At 46.7% G+C, this 27545-nt stretch overlaps 1 protein-coding gene across 1 annotated transcript; it reads right to left on the bottom strand.

Moving 5' to 3' along the window:
• Nucleotides 1–22368: 22368 nt before the first annotated feature.
• On the bottom strand, nt 22369–27057 carry LOC123146345 (putative disease resistance protein RGA3). Its single transcript, XM_044565994.1, has 4 exons — nt 25764–27057; nt 23229–25354; nt 23026–23165; nt 22369–22811 (listed from the first exon to the last, which is right to left on the bottom strand). The coding sequence occupies exons 1-3, from the start codon at nt 26807–26809 to the stop codon at nt 23122–23124; spliced, it is 3216 nt and encodes a 1071-aa protein (XP_044421929.1). The 5' UTR covers nt 26810–27057; the 3' UTR covers nt 22369–22811; nt 23026–23121.
• Between the last annotated feature and the right edge of the window lie 488 nt (nt 27058–27545).

A 27545-nucleotide genomic window follows, 5' to 3' on the forward strand; every position in this document is an offset into this window, starting at 1 on the left:
TTGGGTTGGATAATTTACCACTAGTGCATGAAGAAGCGACGTGACCTTTCTCATGACATAAGTAGCAACGTCTACTCTTCATTTTCTTCTCACTTGATTTCTCAACAAGAGAAGCATGAACTTGAGTCTTCTTGGGAAGTGGCCTTTCTTCAACTTGTGGTTGAGCATGAGATTGAACTTGTGGCCTCTTCCCTTGTTGCTTGTCATTAACGGACTTCTTCTTCAATGGGCAAGATCTAACATGATGCCCTTCAGTTTTGCACTTGAAGCAAATAATCTTGGCCGAATTCTTGAGTTGTTATTGACCCTTCTTCTTGTTGCTCTTGGACTTCTTCTTCTTATTGGAGTTGAATCCAAGTCCACCTTTGTCATTGGAGGATTTTTGCACACTCAAGATATTGTTGAGTGTGGATTTCCCTTCATGACACTTTTCCAAGTCTTTCTTCAAAGAAGTGACTTGGGCCTTGAGCTCTTTGATTTCCTCTACATGGTTAGTATCAACACAAGTACTAGAGGAAGTATAAGTTTCATTGTTAGAGCAACAAGGCAAGGAAAGTAATTCATCACTAGATGTACCAATGTTATGAGTAGATGAATTATAAGGACTAGCACATGGCAATATAGCATTTTGACTAGACGTAGTGCTTATGTTCACATGAGACTCACTAGATGTTACCTTAGTAATCATAGTCTCATGAGCTAAATTTAGCACCTTATGGGATACTAGAAGATCATCATGAGAGCTTGCAAGCTTTACATGACTTTCTTCCAATTTCCCATAATTGCTAGATAGCAACTCAACTTGAGCCCTTAGCTCAACATTCTCCTTCAAAATGGATGCTTCACTAGAAATAGAGTTAGTAGCACAAGCATCATCATTAACAACAAGAGGAGAAGGCAACTTGGCAAGCTCTTTTGAATATGAAGCTTTAAGTTGTGCATGAGACTTGGTGAGTTTGATGAGCTCACTCTTAATGACCCTTGAGCCATTTTCGAGGTGCCCAAAGTCCTCAAGGAGTTTAGCATGCGCAACTTCAAGCTTCTCATTTTTAGTTTCAAAAACATTGGCCACCTCAAGAGCTCTATCATGAGATTCCTTCACTCTAGATAATTCTAGAGAAAAAATCTCCTCAAGATATTCCTTGGTGGTTTGTTCAAGTTCGAGAGCTTGGGAGAGGTCCACGATCTCATTAGCGTAAACACGCTCATGACCTTCCATTTTATCAATGCTGACCTCATGCTCCTCAAGACGAGATTCCAACTCATCAATATATTTCTTGCCCTCAATAGCAATAGACATGATTTCCATGAAGTTGGAACGAGCAATTTTATTCTTAAGAAGAGCTTTAAAAATCATTTCCAGCTTAATTTTTAAGGAGGCAACATCATCATTCTCTTCATCATAATCAACATCATCATCACTCTTGCCATCATCAATATCATTACAAGATATATTGGGATTCAAAGTGGGAGATACCTTTGAAGCCTTGGCCATAAGGCAAAATGCAATAGATGATGATGTAGGATCCCTTGAAGCACCATCCAAGACCACATCTTGTTCCATGGAGTGTTGGGTTTCCTCTACATTGTTAGCACAACAACTCGAGGAAATACATGCATTTTTATCATGGGAACAAGATATAGCAAGCATATCATCATGAGATTTAGTCAAGCAATTTTTACATGATATGCAAGGACTATCAACACAAGCATGTGAAACATTTGGAGTGCTCGAAGTGCTAAAGTCCAAAGATGAAGCATTGCAATAAGAAAGTGATGAAGGCTTATCAACAATAAGCCCACTATCATCATTGCAATGAACACCACTACTCACCATGTCATTACCTTGTGGCAAACCACATGTAGGTGAAGTAGAAGAAGTTGAGAACGCAACACGACCGGAGGTGGAGGGAGAACAATCATCCTTACAAATCTTGGACACACCATATTTATCTTGAAGCTTTGTCCACAACTCATGAGCATCCCGGAACGGCATGAGTTGAAATAAAACTACATTGCTCAAAGCATCGAAAAGCACATTAGAAGCTTGAGCATTGAGATAAGTGTTTTTCTCATCCTCTAAAGATAATCTTTGGGGATCCTTTGGAGGAGAAAAACCCATATCTACAATTCGCTCTAAATTTGGGTCCATGACCCTAAAGAGATTGAGCATGCGAATTACCCAAACATCAAATTTTGTGCCATCGAAACTAAGAGTGTTAGAGAATCCTAAACCCCTAGTCGACATCATTACTCTCTAGGCGGTTAAGCCTAACAAGAGAGACGAGGCTCTGATACCAATTGAAAGATCGTGGATGTCGCCTAGACGGGGGGTGAATAGGTGCTTTAAAATAATTACGGTTTAGGCTTGAACAAATGCGGAATAAACCTAGCGGTTAATTTGACAAGCACAAAACCTACAACAACTAGGCTCACCTATGTGCACCAACAACTTATGCTAAGCAAGATAAACAACTAAGTGATAGCAAGATATATGACAAGAAACAATATGGCTATCACAAAGTAAAGTGCATAAGTAAAGGGCTCGGGTAAGAGATAACCGAGGCACGCGGAGACGACGATGTATCCCGAAGTTCACACCCTTGCAGATGCTAATCTCCGTTTGGAGCGGTGTGGAGGCACGATGCTCCCCAAGAAGCCACTAGGGCCACCGTAATCTCCTCATGCCCTCGCACAATGCAAGATGCCGTGATTCCACTAAGGGACCCTTGAGGGCGGTCACCGAACCCTTACAAATGGCAACCCTTGGGGGCGGTCACCGAACCCGTACACTTTGGAAACCCTTGGGGGCGGTCACCGGTACCCGTCAAATTGCTCGGGGCGATCTCCACAACCTAATTGGAGACCCCGACGATTGCCTGGAGCTTTGCACCGCAATGATTGAGCTCCGAACACCACCAACCGTCTAGGGCGCCCAAGCACCTAAGAGGAACAAGCTCAAGGGTACCAAGCACCCAAGAGTAATAAGCTTCTCAACTTGTAACTTCCACGTATCACCGTGGAGAACTCAAACCGATGCACCAAATGCAATGGCAAGGGCACACGGAGTGCCCAAGTCCTTTTCTCCCAAATCCCACCGAAGCAACTAATGCTAGGGAGGAAAATGAGAGGAAGAACAAGAAGGAGAACACCAAGAACTCCAAGATCTAGATCCAAGGGGTCCCCCTCACATAGAGGAGAAAGTGATTGGTGGAAATGTGGATCTAGATCTCCTTTCTCCTTTCCCCCCAAAACTAGCAAGAATCCATGGAGGGATTGAGAGATAGCAAGCTCGAAGGAGGTCAACAATGGGGGAAGAACACGAGCTCAAGAGATAAGGTTCATCGGGGAAGAAGACCCCCTTTTATAGGGCCTCCTGACACCAACCTTTATGTGCTCAGCCCGCACACGAGCGGTACTACCGCTTAGCACAGTCAAAACACCCCAACGAGAGAGAAAAACACGAGCTGAAAATCTGCCAGAGAGGTAGTACTGCTCTGGGGAGAGGTAGTATCGCTTATAAGAGGTACTACCGGTCGAGGGGAGAGGTAGTACTTCTTATCACGAAACCCGACACGAAAAACGCATCCCCAAAACCAGCGGTACTACGCGCGGCACAAGGCCGCGATACTACCGCTTACAAGTGGTACTACCGCTCGAGAGAGCAGTACTACCGCTTGAGGCTTTCAAGAACACAACAGAGAAAACAGAGGATGCAATAAAGCCGAAACTGCCACAACTTCTGCAAATGAACTCCGAATTGAGCAAACTCAAGCTTGTTGGATAGAAGACAACGAGTAGCATCCAAACAGCAAAAGGTTATAATGAGAAGAGGCAGGGGAGGTATGCCTAATATATAGAGGAGAGAAACCTCCAACCGAGAAGAACCGGCATAACCTCCAACATCGAAAACATCATAGAATATGCATGTTAACTCCGTTTTCGATGAACTCGAGTTTGTCATGAAGATGACCAAAAGCTCCAAATCTCACAAGGAGAAAAAACAAACAAGAACCAATAAAGATGATGCAAGGATGCAATGGTTTGAGCTCTCTACGAATGATAAGATCAAGCTACTCATCGAGATCCCCCCTTGAAAGAACGACAATCAATCCTATAATCCGGTCTCCCACAACTACCATGAGACCGGTAAAATAGAAAACCTATCAAGGGCAAACCTTTGCCTTGCACGTAGTCCACTTTAGCTGGATGATGACGATCTTGACTCCCTCAAGCTAGACCACATTTCTTGATTGTGTTGGCTTGGTGAAGACTAATAGATTGCTCCCCCATACTCCACTATGGGTGAGCCACTCTTTGGCACATCTTCACAAGTCCATTGTCACCACAATGGACGGCAAGCTTCAAGCACTTGATCTCTTCGTGATGCTCCGCTTGAACTTGCACACCGCAAACTTGATGACGACCACCACTTGATGTCATCCTCCCACTAGTACAAAACAGGGCTTTCGTCACAGGGCAATATTCACATTAGTCCCGGTTCAGTCACGAACCGGGACTAATGTGAGCATTGGTCCCGGTTCGTGCGGCTAAGGCATTAGTCCCGGTTCACCTGGGCCCTTTAGTCCCGGTTGGTGCCACGAACCGGGACTAAAGGGTGCGATGCCCATTAGTACCGGTTGGTGGCACCAACCGGGACTAAAGGTTAGTCCTTTAGTCCCGGTTGGTACCACCAACCGGGACCAAAGGACATGTGCTGCCCGCGTCGCGGCCAAAGTTTAGTCCCACCTCGCTAGTTGAGAGAGCTCGAGAGTGGTTTATAAGCGCTGCTGCGCCCACCCTCTCGAGCTCCTCTCAATTGCAGGCTTTCGGGCCTAACCGTACACTATGTGCCTGTGGGCCTACTGGGCCACCTGCGGGCCTGAATCCTGGCCCATGGTTGGGTTTCTAGTCGTATTCAGGCCGTGGTGGCCCAGTAGATGGCACTTTTTTTCTTTGTTGCTTTATTTATTTTATTTTGTTTCTACTTACCACAAAATACTTACTGTTGCTATTTTTATTTATTTTATTATATTTTATTTTTTAATTCTTTTTGCTTTTAGGTCACAAAAATTATAAACTTTCTGTTAGTGCCATTAGTTTTCAAATTTGAATTCTTTGAAATTTCTGTGATTCTTTTTCCTGCTATTTAATATTACTGTGTTTTATGATTCTATTCAAAAACAGATTTTGTTATTTTAGTTTCTAACAAAAAAATCTTTATGATAATGGTTTTTGCTATTAAAATGTCTAACAAAAACATTCTTTATGAAAATTCTTTTTGCTATTAAAGGGCCCATCAAACTCTACCCCCCCCCCTGTGGACCGCCTTTTCAGTTTTAGAAAAAACAAAAGAAAATGATGGAAATGTCACAAAAATAAAATTAAATAAGTTTCCCATGTGATATGTGGTCTAGTTGTTGGGAAAATTAACAAATATGAATTTCGACTTTATTTGCAAAATCTCTCTGGAATTTCTTAAAATGGCCATAACTTTTGCATACGAACTCGGATGAAAAAGTTTTTTATATGAAAAATCATCGTGTAAGAACTGGGACTAAAGGGGGGAGGCATTAGTAACGACCCTTTAGTCCCGGTTCAAAAACCGGGACTAAAGGCCCTTACCAACCGGGACAAAAGCCCCCTTTTCTACTAGTGTCCATGGTTTGTATAATATCTTCCTCTTGACGCTAGCCCATGGAAACATACCTAACCCCACATAGAACTCTCACGTAGACCATGGGTTAGTACACAAAGCATAAAGGACAATGCTTACCTTACCATGCGATCACGTGATCCCTCTCGGTACATCTTCTAAGCTTTGTGTGTTGATCAACTTGATTCACTCTTTGACTTAGTCTTGATCAACCTTGAATCTTTCCAACTCTCTTCGTTTGGATGATGTCTTAAAGGATCACACACACTTCTTCTTCAAGACATGCTTGCAATAAGCTCAACACTCACAAGACCAATCTTTGGATAATTCCTTAATAGCACCTTGGTCATCACAAACTCTCCTTGAAACCAACAAATGGACTCCAAGAAAAGCCTATGGACAAACCCTTCAAATATAACTCAAGGCAATCATTAGTCCATAGATATTGTCATCAATTACCAAAACCAAACATGGGGGCACCGCATGTTCTTTCAAAAGTGCTCCTTCATCCGGTTCCAATAAGCATCTCTACTTTGATCACCTCCAATGGATGGATCCCTCGACACTTGCAACCAAGTATTGCATAGCAAGACATCTTCCTCATTGGTGTAGTTGCCTCCTCTTCCTTTCGGTGCATCGACAATGCCCTCACCATCCTTGTCCACCTCAAACTCATGGTCATCGAAATGCATTTCATTGGTTTGAGACCAATGCGAATTGTTGGAGCCAACACCCATAGTTGACATATATGCCTCGTTGTTGAAACTACAAAGTATATACAACGAAGCAAATAAGCTATCTATATGTATGCATTCAAAAAATAGAACAACAAAAAGTTGGCAAAATTTTATACCTTTGGGGCATTTCCTCGAACACCTTCTGCACGTCGGCCGCCGGCTCAACAAGTGAGCTCGCCGGCGCTTCAGTAGCCGTCGCACCCGTCGCACGCCCTGCAAGCTTCTTCCTCGACAGCTTCGAGGAGCCGGAGCCGTCCGCCGCCTTGTTCTTCTTTGCCGATACCTTGCCTTTCTTCGGCCGCGCCGCATTTGGGAGCTTCGAGAGGGGGCACGTGGCCTCATGGCGGGCGCCGGCGCGACGCCATCCGCTACCAAGGTCATCTGTGGCGACATGAAAAGGTCGCGCGCTATGTCGGTGCTTGAAGGAGCTCCGGCGAAGGCAAAGCCAAAGCTCCCCGCACTAGGGTTTGCGGCGGCGACGGAGGGGTCGCGGGAGTAGGAAGGGGTGAGGGGGGTGCCAGCGCGGGCGTCCATCGGGTCGATTCGCCAGCGGCGGCGCGGGCTCGGCGAAGGTGGCGCGGCGGAGAGAGCGCGGCGCGAGAGCTCGAGTGTGCGGCGCGCGGAAGCGGGCGTACCTAACAGAAAAAAGATACGGGGCTTTTAAGATCTGGAGAGGCAAAAAAATTGTGGTCAAACAATGGTCAAACTAATTATTCTAGAATATTAGTGTTACTAAATAATTATTTCAGTTTTTTTGAAATTTGGTCAAATCTGGTCAAACAGTGGTCAAACAGTGGTCAAACAATGGTCAAACTAATTATTCCAGAAATATTAGTGTTACTAAATAATTATTGTTTTTTAAAACAATAGTTTCAAACTCAAACAGTGAAATGTGTCACTTCATGCTCAAGCTAAATTCCTGAGGGTTAATATAATTGACATCTTACTATTGTCAGGAAAACAACAAGTGCAGACTTGGAAACGAGGGAGAATAGAACCCGAAAGTTAAGCGTGCTCAGGTTGGAGTAGTGAGAGGATGGGTGACCGTCCGGGAAGTTAGATGATTTGGAATGATGAGGGGTGATTAGAGATTAGAGGATAAATTGAGCAGTGATGAGGGGTGGTGATTAGAGATTAGAGGTTAAAATAATTCAGAAATTTGAAAATCAAAAAAAAAATTCGCAAAAAAAAAAGTTTCAAAAAAATATATCATAAAATTTCCTTTAGTCCCGGTTGGTAACACCAACCGGGACTAAAGGTGGAGCTCCAGGCTGCGTCCACGTGGACGGCCTTTAGTCCCGGTTCGTGTAAGAACCGGGACTAAAGGGGGGGAGGCATTAGTAACGACCCTTTAGTCCCGGTTCAAAAACCGGGACTAAAGGCCCTTACCAACCGGGACAAAAGCCCCCTTTTCTACTAGTGTCCATGGTTTGTATAATATCTTCCTCTTGACGCTAGCCCATGGAAACATACCTAACCCCACATAGAACTCTCACGTAGACCATGGGTTAGTACACAAAGCATAAAGGACAATGCTTACCTTACCATGCGATCACGTGATCCCTCTCGGTACATCTTCTAAGCTTTGTGTGTTGATCAACTTGATTCACTCTTTGACTTTGTCTTGATCTACCTTGAATCTTTCCAACTCTCTTCGTTTGGATGATGTCTTAAAGGATCACACACACTTCTTCTTCAAGACATGCTTGCAATAAGCTCAACACTCACAAGACCAATCTTTGGATAATTCCTTAATAGCACCTTGGTCATCACAAACTCTCCTTGAAACCAACAAATGGACTCCAAGAAAAGCCTATGGACAAACCCTTCAAATATAACTCAAGGCAACCATTAGTCCATAGATATTGTCATCAATTACCAAAACCAAACATGGGGGCACCGCATGTTCTTTCAAAAGTGCTCCTTCATCCGGTTCCAATAAGCATCTCTACTTTGATCACCTCCAACGGATGGATCCCTCGACACTTGCAACCAAGTATTGCATAGCAAGACATCTTCCTCATTGGTGTAGTTGCCTCCTCTTCCTTTCGGTGCATCGACAATGCCCTCACCATCCTTTTCCACCTCGAACTCATGGTCATCGAAATGCATTTCATTGGTTTGAGACCAATCCGAATTGTTGGAGCCAACACCCATAGTTGACATATATGCCTCGTTGTTGAAACTACAAAGTATATACAACGAAGCAAATAAGCTATCTATATGTATGCATTCAAAAAATAGAACAACAAAAAGTTGGCAAAATTTTATACCTTTGGGGCATTTCCTCGAACACCTTCTGCACGTGGGCCGCCGGCTCAACAAGTGAGCTCGCCGGCGCTTCAGTAGCCGCCGCACCCGTCGCACGCCCTGCAAGCTTCTTCCTCGACAGCTTCGAGAGGGGGCACGTGGCTTCACGGCGGGCGCCAGCGCGACGCCATCCGCTACCAAGGTCATCTGTGGCGACATGAAAAGGCCGCGCGCTATGCCGGTGCTTGAAGGAGCTCCGGCGAAGGTGAAGCCAAAGCTCCCCGCACTAGGGTTTGCGGCGGCGGCGGAGGGGTCGCGGGAGTAGGAAGGGGTGAGGGGGGTGCCAGCGCGGGCGTCCATCGGGTCGATTCGCCAGCGGCGGCGCGGGCTCAGCGAAGGTGGCGCGGCGGAGAGAGCGCGGCGCGAGAGCTCGAGTGTGCGGCGCGCGAAGCGGGCGTACCTAACAGAAAAAGATACGGGGCTTTTAAGATCTGGAGAGGCAAAAAATTGTGGTCAAACTAATTATTCTAGAATATTAGTGTTACTAAATAATTATTTCAGTTTTTTTGAAATTTGGTCAAATCTGGTCAAACTGTGGTCAAACTGTGGTCAAACAGTGGTCAAACAATGGTCAAACTAATTATTCCAGAAATATTAGTGTTACTAAATAATTATTGTTTTTTAAACAATAGCTTCAAACTCAAACAGTGAAATGTGTCACTTCATGCTCAAGTTAAATTCCTGAGGGTTAGTAGAATTGACATCTTACTATTGTCAGGATAACAACAAGTGCAGACTTGGAAACGAGGGAGAATAGAACCCGGAAGTTAAGCGTGCTCAGGCTGGAGTAGTGAGAGGATGGGTGACCGTCCGGGAAGTTAGATGATTTGGAATGATGAGGGGTGATTAGAGATTAGAGGATAAATTGAGCAGTGATGAGGGGTGGTGATTAGAGATTAGAGGTTAAAATAATTCAGAAATTTGAAAATCAAAAAAGAAAATAAAAAAATTCACAAAAAAAATTTTCAAAAAAAAATATCATAACACTCCAGGCTGCGTCCACATGGACGGCCTTTAGTCCCGGTTCGTGTAAGAACCGGGACTAAAGGGGGAGGCATTAGTAACGACCCTTTAGTCCCGGTTCAAAAACCGGGACTAAAGGCCCTTACCAACCAGGACAAAAGCCTCCTTTTCTACTAGTGCGAGTTAACCAAGCTAAGCCCGGACCGGACCGGTCGATTTTCGGGCCGAAATTCCCAGCTCGGACCGGCCAGTTTTACCAGCGGGCCGGGAACGATCGGTCCGGTCCAGATCGGTCCACGAGCGGGCTGAAAAGCCTGCTCGGTACGTCCAGCCTGACCCTTCAAGACGCCGTAGCTTGCTTAAATTACAGAGTTTGTCAAGCAAGCTCTAAACTTCATGGTTTAACTGAAGTAACTGTAGCTGATAAAGACCACATAATGATCCAGACAATTCGGCAATACAAGTTTTGACGAGGTTCAAATACCGAAGATGCTTCAGCACACCTACAGATTCAGGTAGCTTGCTACTACTGTAAAAGCAGACGTGGATTTTTAGAACAGCTGCACCCCGGCCCTGGTATCCTGGCTGTCCAATATTGCTTTAAGATCTGTGCAACACAACTAACTTTCCATATGAAAATTTCTCTTTTTTGTTTCTCTCACATAAAAGATGTCTTGAAGTTCAAACCTTTGCAGCGTGGCAAAGCTTTCCATCTAGAATCTAGGATAAATCTTTCAGAATTTTTTGTCAAACATAAATATACAAAAAATGAATTTTTATGTTTGACAAAAAATTCTGAAAGATTTATCCTAGATTCTAGATAGAAAACTTTGCTACGCTGCAAAGGTTTGAACTTCAAAATATGTTTTATGTGACAGAAACAAAAAAGAGAAATGTGTTTGCACAAATCGTGATGCGCAGAATGGATGGCTAGATAGAGAGGGCCCGGGTGCAGCTGTTCTATTTTATATTTTCGCTGTAAAAGCACAAATGGAGCACACGTAGCTTCTTCAAATATTGCAGAACCTGATGGAAAACATCAGTTATATCATCTTGTTCTCGGCCCTCCAGGAGGTTTTGTTGAGGGTGCCTCCGGTCCGGATCACCGCCAGAGAGGGGGTCACCATGGACATCGTGGTGGTCGGGGCGGTGGCCGCGGGAGGTATCATCGCAGACCGCCTCCGCCTTCGGCAGTTGTTGACCATGCGGCGTCAGTAGTGGAGACCGATCGCGCTTCCACGGAGCTCCCTCCCCAGGCGATGGAGGTGGTAACGGCTTTAGCCAATGTTGAGGTTCCTGTGACTGGGAGTGTGACTGAGGTTGCCGACAGGTCTGATGCTGAGAGGGCGTCCAAGTGGGCGCGTAAGATGGAAAGGATGCTTTGCTACCGTTGTGGTGAGAAGGGCCACTTCATTGCTGAATGCGTGGCAGAGCTGTGTGAGTCCTGTGGTAAGCCGGCACATGCCTCGGGGGATTGCCCGTTGTTGTGTGACCAGGCTCCGTCTTTGACAATGTATGGAGTTTATTGTGCTGAGCTAATGTTCTTTGAGTCCCCGGCCGCGAGAGAGATTCCGGAGGAGACTTTGAGCTTGACCACCGGGGTTGTCAAAGCTACTCAGGGTGAGGTTTCGGAGGCTCAGATTGTGCAGAGGCTTCAGGAACTGGCACCGGGGGACTTCCAATGGGAGCTCGTTACTCTCGAGGCCAATGTTTTTAAGGTTGAGTTTCCTTCTGTGGATGATCTGCAGAGACTGTTGAGTTTTGGCTTGTGTAGAGTTCCTGGCACTAGGTGCATTCTGGAGTTCCATGAGTGGCAGCAGGTGGAGCCTAAAGGAAAGCCGCTTACGCAGGTCTGGTTGAGGTTTTCGGGGGCTCCATCTAAGCCTTTGCAGGATGTTCGAGTTGTGGCCAGTATGGGCATTATGGTTGGCAAGACGGAGAAAGTGGATATGGCCTTTACTCGTGCACATGGAGTGGCCCGCATCTTAGTGAGTGTTTTGGATATTGAGTTCGTGCCTGATGTGGTCAACTGGACTTATAGGGGAGAGGTGTTTCCTCTTGAGATCGAGTTCGAGGACGCCGCCCTGTTTGCTGAGGCAATGATTGGGAATGATGTTGATATGCACGAGGGGGACGACAGTGCGGGAGCTGAGGGGGCACCGACTGACGAGTCGACTCGTGAGGGGACTAACGGCTCTCGTCCTGTGGCTCGGTCCGGGGATGGGACCGGGGTTGAGCCGGCACCCTCACCATCGGTGCCTATGACTTCGTTGCGGTTTGGGTCCTTTGAGCCAGCCTCTGCCCCTCCCAGACTTTGGAGTGACCGGGTAGATTCTGATGATGCGTTTGAGCATTCGCTACCTTTGTTGGAGTTAGAGGATGCCGGTGGGGCCCTGGCTGGATGCTTGGCGAGGACATCGTCGGTGAGGACTTTGGTTGGCTCCGGGGACGGGGAGTCGGTGGTTGCTTCACCTGAGGTCGAGGTTCCGGAGATGACGGCTGCGGCTGAGGTGGGGCGTGGGGGAGGGGGGTCGGGGCAGGTGGCTTCGACTTCCCTCTTCACTATCCCGACGTCGGCTTCGCTGGTCATGGCGGGATCGGCGGGTGCTGGGAGAGGGGGCCCGAGGCAGGCGGCCTCGGCTCTCTCTCCTTCGGGCGAGGCGGCGGTGGCCGCGCCTTCTGAGGAGTTGGGGGAGGGGGGTTTGGGGCAGGCGGCCCTGACTCCTCCTTCCTCGTCGGCGGTCAGGAGGACCGCATCTCCTTCGGTCGTGGCGGCGCCCGCGCCTTCTGAGACGTCGGGGGAGGGGGTTTGGGGCAGGTGCCCCTGACTCCTCCTTCCTCGTCGGCGGTCAGGAGGACCGAGTCTCCTCCGGTCGTGGAGGCGGCACCCGCGCTTTCAGAGACGCTGGGGGTGGGGGTTTGGGGCAGGTGGCCCTGGCTCCTCCTCCCTTTTCGGCGGTCAGGAGGACCGCGTCTCCTGCGACGTTGTAGACCCATTCTTCGCCGAAGGGTGGGGCGGGAGGAGGGCTCGAGCAGGCGGCCCCCGCCATCCTCCCTCCCAGCGTACCCGTTGCTATGGGTCTCGGCTTGGGGCACTTGTCCGAGGGGTATGGGAGCCCGCAGCCGCCGCCTCCGGTAACCTTGGTTGACCCTTCGCGGGTTTCAGCGCGAGGAGTTACTAGGGAGGAGGTCGTTGCTTTTGGCGGGATCCCGGACCCGGCCTCGACGGGGAGGCGGATGAGTGCTCGCATTCAGGAGATTCCGGAGGTAGATGACATGCAGCAGAGGTGCGCTATGAGGGCGGCCAAGCTTCATGATGCTGAGATCTCTACTGGTATGTCCATCAACATATCTAATTCTTTATTGCATTTTTCTAATGAAGAAATTATAAATAATGCAAACCAATTAGGAGTTTCACTCGGGGCTACAGATAGTGAGATTTCCAATTCGGTGAATGATTTGTTAGATTTGGAGGCGGAGCGTGCCTTAGAGACTATTCGTAATCTTGCAGCGGTTAAACCTATGAATGATAATGAGATTGATGCATTAGGGGTTAGAGTGCTCGATAATATGTGTGTGGATCTAGCACCATCCAATCATGAGTCTGAGGACGATGATATGCCCATAGGTAATGCAGTTGTTTATTCCGCTGAGCCCGGTTATGAGGATCGGGAGTCAGGACCTAGTAAACCAAAGCGCAACTGGAAACGAAAAATTTATCCCGATTCTGCAGTTCGTAGGAGTGCTAGGATTCGGACTACTAAAAAAATTTCATGATGAGTGATGAAAGGAATCTTTTGGAATAGCAGAGGTCTGAAAGACTTGGCTAAAAGAAGGTTTCTTGCTAAGGCATCTCTGGAGCATCGTTTAGATTTTATTGCTCTATCGGAAACTGGTAGAGACAACTTTGCGCCCCAGTTTCTTTCCTCTCTTGCGGGTGGTGTTGATTTTGATTGGCATTGCCTCCCTCCGCGAGGAAGATCGGGTGGTATCTTGCTGGGTGTGAGATGCGATTCGCTTGAAGTCCGTAGTGTAGTGATGGGCGACTTCGCGGTTAAGTTTCGAGTCAGGTCTAAGGTTGATGGTTTCAACTGGGCGTTGGTGGCGGTTTATGGTGCCACACAGCCCGAACTTAAACTGGAATTTTTTGGCGGATCTTGTTCGGATTTGTGGGTCCGAGCAGCTTCCAATCTTAGTTGGGGGTGATTTCAACATCATTAGGAGGAGAGAGGAGAAGAATAATGATAACTTTGACGGCAGGTGGTCGTTCATGTTCAATACTATTATTGAAAGCTTGGATCTGAGGGAGATAGAGCTTTCTGGTATAAAGTTTACCTGGGCTAACTCTTTGCCCAACCCAACTTACGAAAAGCTTGATCGAGTTCTCGCGAGTGTGGAGTGGGAACAGAAGTTCCCGCTTGTGACGGTTCAAGCTCTTTCGCGGGGGTTTTCCGATCACACACCCTTGTTCGTCGACTCAGGGGAGCCGAACCACGTGGGAAACAAAAACACCTTTTCTTTTGAGATGGCCTGGTTCGAACGCGAAGGGTTCTTAGACCTGATCGCTAGGGAATGGGCGAAGGGTGTAGGAGGTAGGACTACGGTTGAGCGTTGGCAAAATAAGATTAGGAGTTTGAGAAGCTTCTTACGGGGTTGGGCTAAGCACCTTAGTGGAGTGTATAAGATTGAGAAGGACAGGCTCCTCTCTCTTATACAGACTCTGTACATTAAGGCCGAATCCACGATTTTGATGCCTGCTGAGCTCCAGGTTAAAACTGAGGCGGAGAAGAGGTTGAAAGAACTTCTCCGCGAAGAAGAATTGAAGTGAGCTTTGCGGGCTAAGGTCCGCAAAGTGGTCCAAGGGGACGCGAATACTCAATTCTTTCATCTGATTGCTAATGGTAAGCACAGAAAGAAGAGAATATTCCAACTTGAACAAGATGAGGGCACCATTTTAGGATAGGATAACCTAAAAACCTATATAACCGAGTATTATAGGCAGTTATTTGGACCTCCGGAGGATAATTGTGTATCCCTCGATGAGTCTAGAACTGAGGATGTGCCTCAACTTTCGGCTGCTGAAAACGATATTCTGGTTGCCCCGTTCTCGGAGAAGGAGGTGTTTGATGCTATAGCACAGTTGAAAAATAATAAGGCTCCCGGACCGGATGGATTTCCGGTTGAGTTCTACAAGAAGTGCTGGCATATTATTAAGGGGGATTTGCTACCTATGTTTCATGATCTGTTCTCTGGACAGCTTCAATTATTTCACTTGAATTTTGGAACTATCACACTGCTTCCTAAGAAAACGGATGCTGTGAGAATTGAGCAGTTCAGGCCGATCTACCTTCTCAATGTTAGTTTTAAAATCTTCACAAAGGTCGGGACTAATAGGCTCACACAGATTGCGCATTCTGTGGTGCAGCACTCCCAAACTGCCTTCATGCCGGACAGAAACATCCTTGAAGGGGTGGTCGTCCTTCATGAAACGCTCCATGAAATCCATTCCAAGAAATTAGATGGTGTAATTTTTAAGGTGGATTTCGAGAAAGCGTACGATAAGGTCAAATGGCCATTTCTCCAACAGGCATTGCGTATGAAAGGTTTTGATGAAGCCTGGCGCCGCCAGGTTGAATCATTTACGCAAAAAGGGAGTGTGGGAATTAAAGTGAATGACGATATTGGTCATTACTTCCAGACACATAAAGGCCTAAGACAAGGAGATCCGATGTCCCCTATCCTGTTTAACATTGTGGTTGATATGTTAGCCATCTTGATAGGAAGGGCTAAGGAGAATGGTCAAGTAGGTGGCTTGGTACCTCATCTGGTTGATGGAGGTGTATCCATCCTTCAGTACGCTGATGATACAATCATCTTTATGGAGCATGACCTGGCCAAGGCGAGAAATATGAAGCTAGTGTTATGCCTTTTCGAACAATTGACCGGGTTAAAGATTAACTTTCATAAGAGCGAGTTGTTCTGCTTTGGTAGAGCCAAAGACGAACAGGAGGCTTATAGGAAATTGTTTGGGTGCGACTTGGGGGATTTACCTTTCTCTTACCTAGGTACTCCAATCCACCATCGAAAGCTGACTAATAGAGAATGGAAGTGCATCGAAGACCAGTTTGAGAAGAAACTGAGTTGCTGGAAGGGCAAGCTCATGTCATACGGAGGCCGATTAATTCTGATTAATTCGGTGCTCACGGGTATGCCTATGTTTCTCTTATCGTTCTTTCAAGTCCCGGTTGGTGTTAGGAAAAGACTGGACTTTTATCAATCGCGTTTCTTTTGGCAGGGTGATGATCTAAAAAGAAAATACAGACTTGCAAAATGGGATATCATCTGTAGACCGAAAGACCAAGGGGGTCTTGGTATTGAAAATCTTGAAGTTAAGAACAGATGCCTTCTTAGCAAGTGGCTGTGGAAGCTTTCTTTTGAGACTGATGCCATGTGGGCCCAAATCCTTCGCAGCAAGTACCTACAGACAAAATCCTTGTCCCAGGTCACAGTCAGGCCAACTGACTCGCCTTTCTGGAAAGGACTGATGAAAGTCAAACAATCTCTGTTTAATAGGACAAAGGTTGTTATTGGCAACGGCGCTAGTACACGCTTCTGGGAGGATACTTGGCTCGGCGAGACACCCTTGGCCATTCAATATCCGTCTTTATATCGCATTGTTCAATGACGTGAGGTGTTCGTTGCTACGGTGTTTCAATCCATCCCCCTTAATATTCAGTTCAGACGGTCGTTAGTGGGCAATCGTTGGGAAGATTGGCTCCTTCTAGTTCGGAGACTAATATATGTACATCTTTCTCAACAACCCGATGAATTACGCTGGAAACTGACTAGGTCTGGAGTATTCACGGTTAAATCAATGTATATTGATGTAATTAATTCGAGCTCCATTCCTACCTCCAAGCATGTTTGGGCTGTCAAAGTTCCTTTGAAAATAAAAGTGTTTATGTGGTATGTCCATAAACAGGTTATTTTAACCAAGGATAACTTGATTAAGCGTAATTGGACAGGACCTACGAGGTGTAGCTTCTGTGATCGGGATGAGACGATCAAACATCTCTTTCTTGATTGCCCGTTTGCCAGAGTCCTTTGGCGGACGGTTCACATTGCCTTTAATATTACTCCAGCGAATTCTGTCACTACGTTATTTGGGACATGGCTCACTGGGATTGAGCCTGACTTAGCGAGACATATTCGTGTTGGAGTTTGCGCTTTGTTGTGGACTATCTGGACTTGCATAAATGATTTGGTTTTTAACAGAACATCACGTATTCACTTTTTGCAGGTTATTTTCCGAGCCACGGCCGTGATCCGTTCATGGTCGCTACTCACTCCGATGGAGGCCAGAGAGCATTTGGTTACTGGATCTATCCGCTGAGAGATGGTAGCTCGGGATATCTTCAACCGATTTGGATGGCGGTCATGTAATAGGATAGGCAATTAGTTTACCTATCTATTTTTAGCCAGCCGGTTGCGGCGTCTTATCTTGGCTAGTCTGTGTTTCTAGCCTCTTTAGCTCTGTGTGAGCTGTCTTTTTAATACTTTTCAGTCGGAGACTTTGGAACCTTGTTGGAACCTTTTATTTCGTTAATAAGATGGCCGTATGCATCACTCTGATGCAGAAGCCGGGGCGAGCCCCCTTTTCGAAAAAAAAAAATATCATCTGTAAGTGGTTCAATGCAGATAAAGAATAAGGGTTGTACCAAAGTGGGGCTCGTAAACAAAAGGGTAGTTGGGAGTTGGGACGGGGTGAGCTCACCATGTCTAGCTAAAGAATGGTTGAACGGATTCAGAATATACACTGTCTCGTAGTGGAAAAGATAATCCCATTTGCATTAGTATATATAGTGTCTTTCAGCTGAAACGTCTATGTCTTACGACGTCTCAGAGCTAGCTAGTGTACACAAGACAAGCCAGTGGAGGCGGCATCTCGGCATCTAGTCTGTCACTTGGTCCGCCTGCAGTTTTGTTTTTCAAAATTGGAAATCGTGCTACCTCTACCACACTGATCTCTACAAGTTCTCTTTTCATCAGTCTCGCACCTTTCTTGCTAGCTATCAGTAGCAAATAGCAGAGAACCAACAGTTGGTATAGGTAGCTGCATTCCCGCTATCCACTCAGCCAAGATAGATGGCAGATCCCTCTGGTGCTCGTGGCGGCAACATTCCGGCTGATCCAATGGCTGACACCGTGGAAGAAGCTGTGGCTCCGGTTGAGCAGCACTTGAAGTGGACGAAAGAGGACGAGGAATCGGATGCTGCTTTATCCGCTCCCCTCATGAGCAGCCTCCAGCAAGTGGACTCAATCGGGGAGACCATGGATTCTGCAGAAGCAGCACCTACTCCGGTTGAGAAGGAGGAGGACGAGGAGTACTTGCAGAAAGCAGCGCAGGAGCTTAGGTCCTCTGACTCTGAGATCGTGGATGTAGGTGACATTTCTAGCTGTAGCCGCGAGCATGTTGATGAGGGATTGGACAATGATTTGATGAAAGCAGCAGAAGAGTTCAAGATTGATTTCCACAAGAGAAAAGAGCAGATGCATAGGTTTCCTGCAAGCCTACGCAGTCTCGACAGCCAGTACACTGAGCCGAGGGTCGTTGCCATCGGCCCTTACCACCACGGCAAACCCCACCTCCTGGAGGTGGAGAAGGTCAAGCACGTGGCTGCCGCCCAATTCACCCACGAGTCAGGCCGCTCAATTGAGGAGATCTATGGGGCTGTCTGCGAGGTTGCAGACGAGGCCCGCCGCCTCTACGGTCATGACTCTGCGGTGGCAGGTATCAGCAATGTCGACTTTAATCCTATGATGTTCTATGATGCTTGTTTCGTGCTGGAATTTTTGCATACAATTAGTGATGAGCATGAGGAGCAGCTTCTATCTGAAGAAGCATTGCTGTATTTTTTCCGCTCCAACGAAGAGCAAATCATTTGTGATATAATGTTGCTAGAGAACCAGCTCCCCTGGGTAGTTGTGGAAGCCTTGATGAACTTCAGGTCCGTTCCCGTGCAAGTGAAGATGATAATTTCAAGGATGGGGAAAGGTCTCACAAACCGTAAGTATCATATTCATACCGGACCAGAAGAAACTATTTCAGACTTGCATGAAGAGTACAATCCGCCTCATCTCCTTGGTCTCCTCCGATTCTACAAAATAAGCAGCAAGATTTCCACCAAAGTCAGCAAGAATGTCAAAATAGCCAACAAGATATCCTGCATTATTCATGTATTTTCAATATTGAACCGTTTGAAAGTCTGGTTAATTGGTGCGCATAAAGAAATGCGTATACCATCGGCCAAGAACAAGTCCATGAAAACACTCGGCTCAATGTCAATATCTACAGGTGCCATCGAGCTTGCAGAAATTGGCATCAAGCTGAAAGCCAGCAAGTCAGGAAGTTTCACAGAAATGGCCATCAGGAAAGGACCCCTCTTTGGCGAGCTTTCCCTGACGCCACTGGTGCTAAGCGCTACAAATGCATGTTTACTTGCAAACATGGCAGCTTTCGAGGTATGCACGACCTCAGGGGATCTATCGGATGATAAAGGGACGGCCGTCTGCTCTTACCTCGCCCTTGTTTCAATGCTCATGGATCAGAAAGAGGATGTGCGTGACCTACGGAGGAAGCATCTTGTGCAGGGAGAACTCACAAACCAAGAGGTGTTTGACTTTTTCAAGACCCTTACCAGGCACCTGCCGGTCGGCCACTCCTTTCTCCTCGTCTTAACAAGCATTGAGAAGTACCAGGTCAACAGGTGGATGTGGATCAAGGTGCACAGGTTCATCTACAAGTACTTCAAAACCATTGCTACGGTCTTCTCAGTGGTTGGTGTTCTAGTGGGCATCTTCAAGACGCTCCTCTCTCTCAGGAAACACCAGTAAAATCAGACCATGTTTGCCATATTTTCAGTTATGTACCTTGGGTAACACTTGCACAGTATGAGCTTCTCGGTGTTCTGCTTTTGGGGCCTTCTTCTTTTACTGTAGCCTGTACCGTGAATACTTGTGAAGCGTCATTCGTCTTAGTGATTCGGATCTCTAATTTACAAGCGAGAGAGCAGTCTTTTTCATTGTCCATCATCAAGAATACGTGATAGTACAATTAAGTTGCCATCATAGGTTACTTTCTTCAGTTCCTGCTATTGTTTGTGTTTCACCAGACGGGTGCCAAATCTTTTTTAAACTATATATGCGTGTTTGTTGGTGCCATTTCTGCTACTTAATTCCTTTCTACTGCTAAATTCAGTGAAGACTTTTAAACTATATATGCGTGTCTGGCAGATAGTTTTTACATTGGTACCTTCTGCAACACTTGTACAGTATGAGTTTCTGGTTGTTGTGTTTCGGAGCCTTCTTCATTCTCTGTAGTCTTTTTTTTTCGACGCGTCAACGGCGGGCTTACGCCGGCCTGAACATATATTAACAGCATCAAGCGGTTACAAAGAGTAGCAAGAGTTACATGGGGAGTCGGGGGTGAGAGAAGTAAGGGAAGGGAGGAAATTACAGTTAGCCTACAATCTCGCGGCAAGATGAAACAACATAGTGGCCCAGTCACGTATCAGATTTTGTTTCTGAACGTTTGTACATCTGTTGGACCAGAGAATCAGGTCGTCAGCTGCCGCCCTGGCGATGCAGTGGAGGCCCTGAGTGTCATTACGGAATACTTTGGCATTGCGTCTTTTCCAAATGTTCCAGAGCAACGCCAAGATCACAGTGGAACGAACTTTGTCATGAATTGAAGCTTGCCAGATGTGGAGGAGGCTGCAAGGTCTCACATCTTGGAGGCTGCCGAGTTGATCCCACAGCGGACGCAGCAAGGGGCAATTGAACAGAAGATGGTCAATGCTCTCACAGTGCCCGTATAATGGGCAGGCGTCAGAAGTTGCAATCGATCTTCGGAAGCGACGTTCATTTGTGTATACGCGGTCCTTGTGCGCCAGCCAGATGAATAGTCTGCATTTGTTCGGGGCGTAGTTCTTCCAGATTGCAGGTGCAATGGGGTCGATCGGAGTGGATGCCCAAGTCTCCTTGTACGCCGCCTTGGTGGTGAGTGGTTTGCCATCTTTCCTACTAATTCTCACATCTGCAACCTGCTCATTCAGGTTAACGGGTGCTAAAACAATGCGCAAAGCTGTAAGCTCAAGATCGGCTGCATGGGAGAGTCTAGGGGCTAGGAAGAGGTTGAGATCAGGGGTGTCGAGCGCCAGAGCAACTGAAAGAGACTGCTTCAAAGAGTGGGAAAAAAGGGCAGGGAATTGTTGAGCTAGAATGGTGTCGGTCCCAGCTAACCAGACGTCAAACCAGAAGGAGGTCGTGACTCCATTACCAAGGGTAACCTTAGTAATCAATCTAAAGAAGGGGAGACCATTGAGGATGTCTCGCCAGATGGGTGTTGTGTAGTTGTCCTGGCATCCCAGGTCATGGGAAGAAGTCCAACCATATTTGTTGAGAAGATAGTTTGAGTCATTGGGATGTGCCGAAGCGTGAAGTTTTGAGATGTGTTTTAACAGCAGACAGACATTCATGTGTGGGAGTGAAGAGAAACCTAATCCCCCGTGTTCGAATGGAGCACAAACAAGATCCCAAGCCACTTTACATTGCCCTCCTGAGATGGAGTCCTGTCCAGACCAAAAAAAAGCACGGCAGCGTTTCTTGATTTCAAGCAGAGTGCCCGTAGGAATCAATAGAGCACTCATAGCATAGATGGGCAAAGCACGCAGCACAGAACGGACCAGAATGGCCCTCCCAGCCAGAGAAAGGAGCAGGCCGCGCCAGCCAGCAAGCCGACGGTCCACTTTATCAATGATGAAGAAGAAGGCCGACAGATTAAGTTTTCTAGTAGACAGAGGAAGACCTAGATAAGATTGGGGGAAAGTAGCCACAGGGCAATCGTCCTCAACATGAATGGGTGCAAACGTGCTTTTGTGGTAGTTGATGGCAAGGCCAGTAGCTTCAGAGAAATGTGCTTCTCTGTAGTCTGTACCGTCAGTATGATACAATCTGCTGGTCCATCAAGTATCAATGCCACTGACAAAGAACAAGCTGATGGTCTGTCAAATTGGGGCGCCAGTGCCCGGCAACATTGGTGTCTCTGCTTCGCATTGCTCTGTTTGCTTTTCTATGCGTGCCAATACTTTTTCCTGTTGATTGCCGGTGCCATGCATGTTGTGTCGTTTCTGCTACTTAATTCCATCTCCGTTGCTGAATTCAATAAAGACTAGACAATGTCCGATGTAATTAACGCCGAGGCTTACTGCTAGAGTTTTCAGTTTTGTACCTTTTGCAACACTTGTACATCATGAGTTTCAGCTGGGTGCTCTGTTTTTCATGCCTCCTTCTTTTTCCATAGTATGTACCACCATGAATACTGAAGCAGCATTCTTCTTGCATAATCAGATCTGAGCAACCTTCATGCTCTACTCTGAGCAGCCTTAGGTAGTTTACAATTGTCTGCTTCCCGCAAAAAGGAAAAAAAAAACTGTCTGCAGAAAATAGGTCTCACTTGAGATACTCATAAATTCACAACTCACAAGACTAAATTTCTGTGGCTGCTCTTGGTAGGACACAATGCTTTCCTAAATTTATCTTGGAAAAATATTATGGCATTCAACCACTAAACCACAGCTCTTGGCATGGATAACAATTTCCAAGGCACAATGCACGTTCTGAACATTCAGGTGTCAAGTAAAATCAGTTGTTCTTCGCTATGTGCATGTACACAATGCATAATCAAATAAGTTACAGGTACCAAGAATAAGTTATAGGTAGTTTCTATCAAATTCTACTGCTGGCACCAGGAATAAGTTGTTGAAAAGTATTACTGTACTAATGTAGTAGGAATAACCACAAGTTGTGTTCCTTGCTTAGTTCCTTTGAATGACTCCGGTAATTATCGAAACAGAACCATTTGATATGACAGAGAGTCTATGAAGGTGTGCATTTTGTGAAAAACAAACCAAGCGGTAAAGTTGCATCAAACACACAAGTATTCACGTTACAGCCATCATCGTCGCAAATCGGATGATACTAGTCTTGCCGAAGAGTTGCGTAAATGATGAGCTTCTCTTGTTTGCCTTGCCTTCATCAAGGTGAAGATGGTTAAGGCCCGTCTAGCTTGCTTGTCTTCAACCTGCCTGCATCAATGTTTAACACACATCAAAATATGACCATGCACCTGGGTTTCATGGATTAAGGTTTTTCATTTCCATGTATAGCATAGCTACTAACTTGGTCGTCGAAACCATGAGGACTAGAGAGTAAATTGGCACGCGACTGCCAACACTAATGTGAAATACATCAACGGAAGCAAAATTATACCATCAGTTAGAAGCTGAATAGTGATCCTACCTCTCTCCATGCACCTTCACAAGATCTGATGAAGATGCATGCAAAAGAATGCCGAAATCTTCTGCCTACTTCTTGTTGCTCTTCATTCCTAGAGACTCATGAAATTACTTGCTGGTCCTCCTCTTCATCCCCTGAATAAACTGAACGAGTTCAATGAACAGAGTGGAACAACAAATTGAGACGACACCGTTGTGCTAATTTACCTGCAGATATGGAGTGGCGGACATTTGTGTCCATGCTGCAGGGCTCCCTCGTGTACAACACGTACCATTTCCTTTTATTGTTCTCATCGGGTGCATATGCCTTGACATGGTCGATACGGCTGAACTTGTCCCACTCAGGTCCAGATTGTCCCACGGCTATGGAAGTGAGCAACGTCAGGCTGCAGCGTAACTCAAAATGCCTTGGGTTTACATCTCGCATGTATTCAGGAAGTGTTTCCATGGCATAATCCTCCAATACGAGCCTCTGGAGTGCACAAATACCCTCCAGTACATTCAGCTTTGGGCAAGCCTCGATCTCAAGCTTCCGCAGATTGGGAAGATTAGCGATCCTCTCCAAGTCGGGGCTTTCAGCCACTTCCAGCTCAACAGCAGAAGCAAAGTTCTCTAGTGAGTTGAGGTGCTGGTTATTTTGTGCAGATATAGACTTTAAAGCCCTCGCATGTGAGGCGAGGCCAGGAGGAAGACACCTCAATCTGCAACTTTTGAGCTCAAGCACCTCCAAAAGAGGCATGGCTTGCACCTGCTCCTCCCACTCCCACTCCTCCCATTCCACCATTCCAGTTAACTCCAACCTCCTCAATCTCGGAAACGCAGCCGGTGTCTGGTAGGATTGCAGGAATTCAGGTCCAACACGCTTGATGGCTGGAGCGCGACGGATGTTAATGTCCTGCAAACATGGGAGTTGACACAAGCAATCTGGTAGTTGGGTGCAACAAGCTAGATCAAGCATGAATATAATCCTCAAGCTCTTGAAGACCGGTGCTGATCTTGACATCATCCACCTTGGGAGCCGTCGGCCAAAAAATCCATTTATATCAAGATACTCTAAGCTAGGCGAAGGGCAGAGCTCATCAAACACACCCGCAATTTGTCGCTGTTCTTCCTCAGAGACACCCTTTTCATCTTTAATCAGCCCATCATCTCCCAATATACTGCTGCAGTATAAAAACAAGTGGGTCAGATGAACTTTCTCACCAAGCTTTGCCTTTGCCGCAGACGAGGTAACGGACACATTCTCCAATCTCTGCACTCCAAGAGATCTGAGCTCAGAAAGAGGGCCTAACTCATCCAAACTACACCAAACACCATCTGTCTGGGCTGGAAACCCACGCAGGTTCCTTAGATTTGTTAGAACACTGAACCCCTTTGGTATACCATTTATACTAGAGTCATGAAAGTTAAGATACCTCAGTTGCGCTAGCTTCAAAATGCTATGTGGAAGTTTCACAGATTGCTGGCATTTTACAAGGCAAATGAACTGCAGAAATTTCATGTTTCCAATGTTATCTGGCAAACTTGATATATCGGATTTCCATATGAACAAGTACCTCAAGTGCTTGAGTTTCCCCAAAGACTCAACCAATACAGCAACATCTACAGATTCTGTATGTAGAGTTCGTAGGCAGGGAAAATCAACAATCGAATCACTAGGCTTCATAGATATAGGGCCAACTAATATTAGTGTTCTCAGTGTCTTTTGTGCATGTAAGGAACTCCAGCCCAACCCATCTGATTCTGATACTTTCTTTTCCATAGACAACCGAAGGAACTTGTGTGCACTAAGTTTACTAATGAAACCAGTATCTCCACTGTGAGCTGCTAGTGCCTCATCTCTAGCCACAAATTGAGCAAATGAGCGAACAACATCATGCATGCTGCAAACTTGCTGATCAGACCATTTTGTAACTGGCTCTATGAGGTTCCTCAGTATCAGCTCCTTATAGTACTTGCTTCCTAACTCTTCTAAGTCATCAGAGTTTCTGTGAAGAAATCCTTCGCTAATCCACATGCCAATAATGCTATTTTTATACCACACTGCACTTTTGGGGAGAAGGGAGTAGTATAGAAAGCACTGCTTGATGGAAGGAGGTAAATCTTCATAGCTTAAATATATTGAATAGTTTAGCTCTTCAGGCATTTCAGATGCTGACCATATGGAATCATTCAGAACCATACTCCATTCATGGCGTCGTTTATCCTTCTGACACAACAGTCCTCCCATTACTTTGACAGCAAGAGGCAAACCACCACATTTTACAGCAATTTGCAATCCAATATCCTTAAGCATATCAACTTCAGGTCCATCTGTCTCACTTGAAATTACCCGCAAGCAGTTTAAACCAATAGAGATAATAAGAAGAGGTTTAACTTTAAATAAAATAAACGACTTTTTCTTGGCTAGCCCCAATTTTGTTTTATTTAAAAACAAGGTAGCCAAGAAATGGAACTACTAATATACTAGACGATGAACTATTTTTTAAATTAAAAACAAGGTACTGAAATTAAATTGCCAAGCGTTGTGGGAGAGAAGCTGTTCACTCTCATCAAGCTAGATTTGATTAAAACATTGTGCCATTGTGTGTGTGTGTGTGTGTGTGTGTCTGGTGTGCATATGTTGTATGCGTCCGTCTTGTAGTAACTTTAGTGAAAAATACACAGGAGATGCATGTCCAAATAGGGAGTTAAGCAGCTAGCTCGTAATTATTGAAGATGCATCGAGTTTAACAACAAACCTGTTTTCTAAGCAATGACCATGCATCTTCATCATCTAATTTGTCGATATGGTGGTAGGGGAGCACAGCTTTCACCCCACGGGCAACTCTTGTATCTCTAGTAGTGACGAGGACTCGGCTACCTCGGGCCACATCATTAAGGGGTGTTTCAAGCACATCACCCCATGCTTCATGGCTCCACACGTCATCCATCACCAGGAATATCTTCTTCCCTGCCAAGGCAGCACCAAGTATTGGCCAAAGCACTGCCAACGCTTTTTCACTACGGTGCTTTCCCCCGGCAAGAGTGATGGCTGTCCTAAGAAGCTCAACCTTGTCAAAGCCCTGGTTGACACTCAACCATATCTTGGTGTCGAAATTGGCATTTATGGCTTCATCGTTGAAGACCTTTCGAGCGAGGGTGGTCTTGCCGATCCCACCAACACCCACAATGGCAAAAACCATGACTCTGTTGTTGTCTGTATTGCTGGTTTCTACCTCAGGTCTTGTCACCATGATTTCTACAAGTGCCCTTGTGTCTTCTTTGATCTTCTCCCCGACCACACCTGACCGGTCGAGCTCCCACGATGTCTCGCGACTGGTAGATAAGCGAGAGGAATGTACCTTGCTGCTAGAGTCCTCGTACGAAGCAAGGTCAAAGCCGAAGGCAGCGCTTCGCTCCTTGATGTCGTCGAGCTTCTGGTTGAGCACCCTGATGCGGGTGCCGATTTCGTGGGCGAAGAGGGGGTTCCGCAAGCAGAAGAGCAAGGGGTTGCAGCACCCCATGCGTGATGCTGCATGGTGTTCCATGGCCTTGAGCTGGCAGATGTCGAGGATGTCGGTGGCGTCGTACATGGCGCGCTTGAGCTCGGTCACCCAGCCCTGCACGCTGGTGTCGGTGATGCGTCTCCTCTCGGCGTCGGCCAGGAACTTCTTGAGGTCCCCAAGCTTGACGCCCATCTTGTCGATCTGGCCGGTGACGCCGAGCAGCATCCCCACCTCGTCCTCCACCACCTGCTTGAGCATGTCAGCGACATAGGACGCGAAGGCATCCAGCACAATGGCCATGGTTTCTGTTTCTTGTTCTCAGGCTCAGGCTATAGATTGGTTAATCAACAGTGTGTGTGTGTGTGTGTTCCCTTGGTTAGTAGGGGTACTTAGCTTGGGCTCCTTGGCAAGAAAGCCATTATTCCGCTTCTTTTCCTCAAGAAAGCCATTATTCCTTCCTTGAGTGGCCGGCAAAGCAATGGCGGCCATGGCAAGAAAGCAATTGGTTTCCTTTATGCGCTAATTCGGATAAATTAACTAGTCATCTAACAGCAGTCCCTCACCGTGAGTAAGTTGCTCCATGCTCGCGGTCGCCAGCGTCACCGGCGTCGCCGCCGCCACCCCCGCCGGCTCTCCGCTTTCCCCCTCCATCCCCGGCGCCGTGCCACTACTTCCTCGTCCGAACCGAACCCCCCGCGCCGGCGACGATGCCTGCCACGGCACCGAGAAGCAGCAGCGGCAGCTTCGGCCGTCCGTGCTCCGCGCCGCCAGGGAGATTTTGGGGGTGGATTTCTTCCGGCGAATCGGCGGTGTAGAGTGGCCGGCAGGGCAGGCGGACCTGAAGAAAACCTGGCCAGATAGGCCGGCCCGGCACGCCAGCTACACGGGCCGTGCCGTGCCGCGAGCCCCAGCCCAGGCACGCCACCCCTGATAACACGGGCCAGTCCATCAGCATGTTTAGGCACTGTAGACACGTTAGGCACTGCACGCCCAAATACCTCGAAAAATGCAGAAAAAGTAGAAAAAACAAAGAGAA

The sequence above is a fragment of the Triticum aestivum genome, chromosome 6D (genome assembly GCF_018294505.1).
Source record: "Triticum aestivum cultivar Chinese Spring chromosome 6D, IWGSC CS RefSeq v2.1, whole genome shotgun sequence".
Classification (NCBI taxonomy): Eukaryota; Viridiplantae; Streptophyta; class Magnoliopsida; order Poales; family Poaceae; genus Triticum; species Triticum aestivum.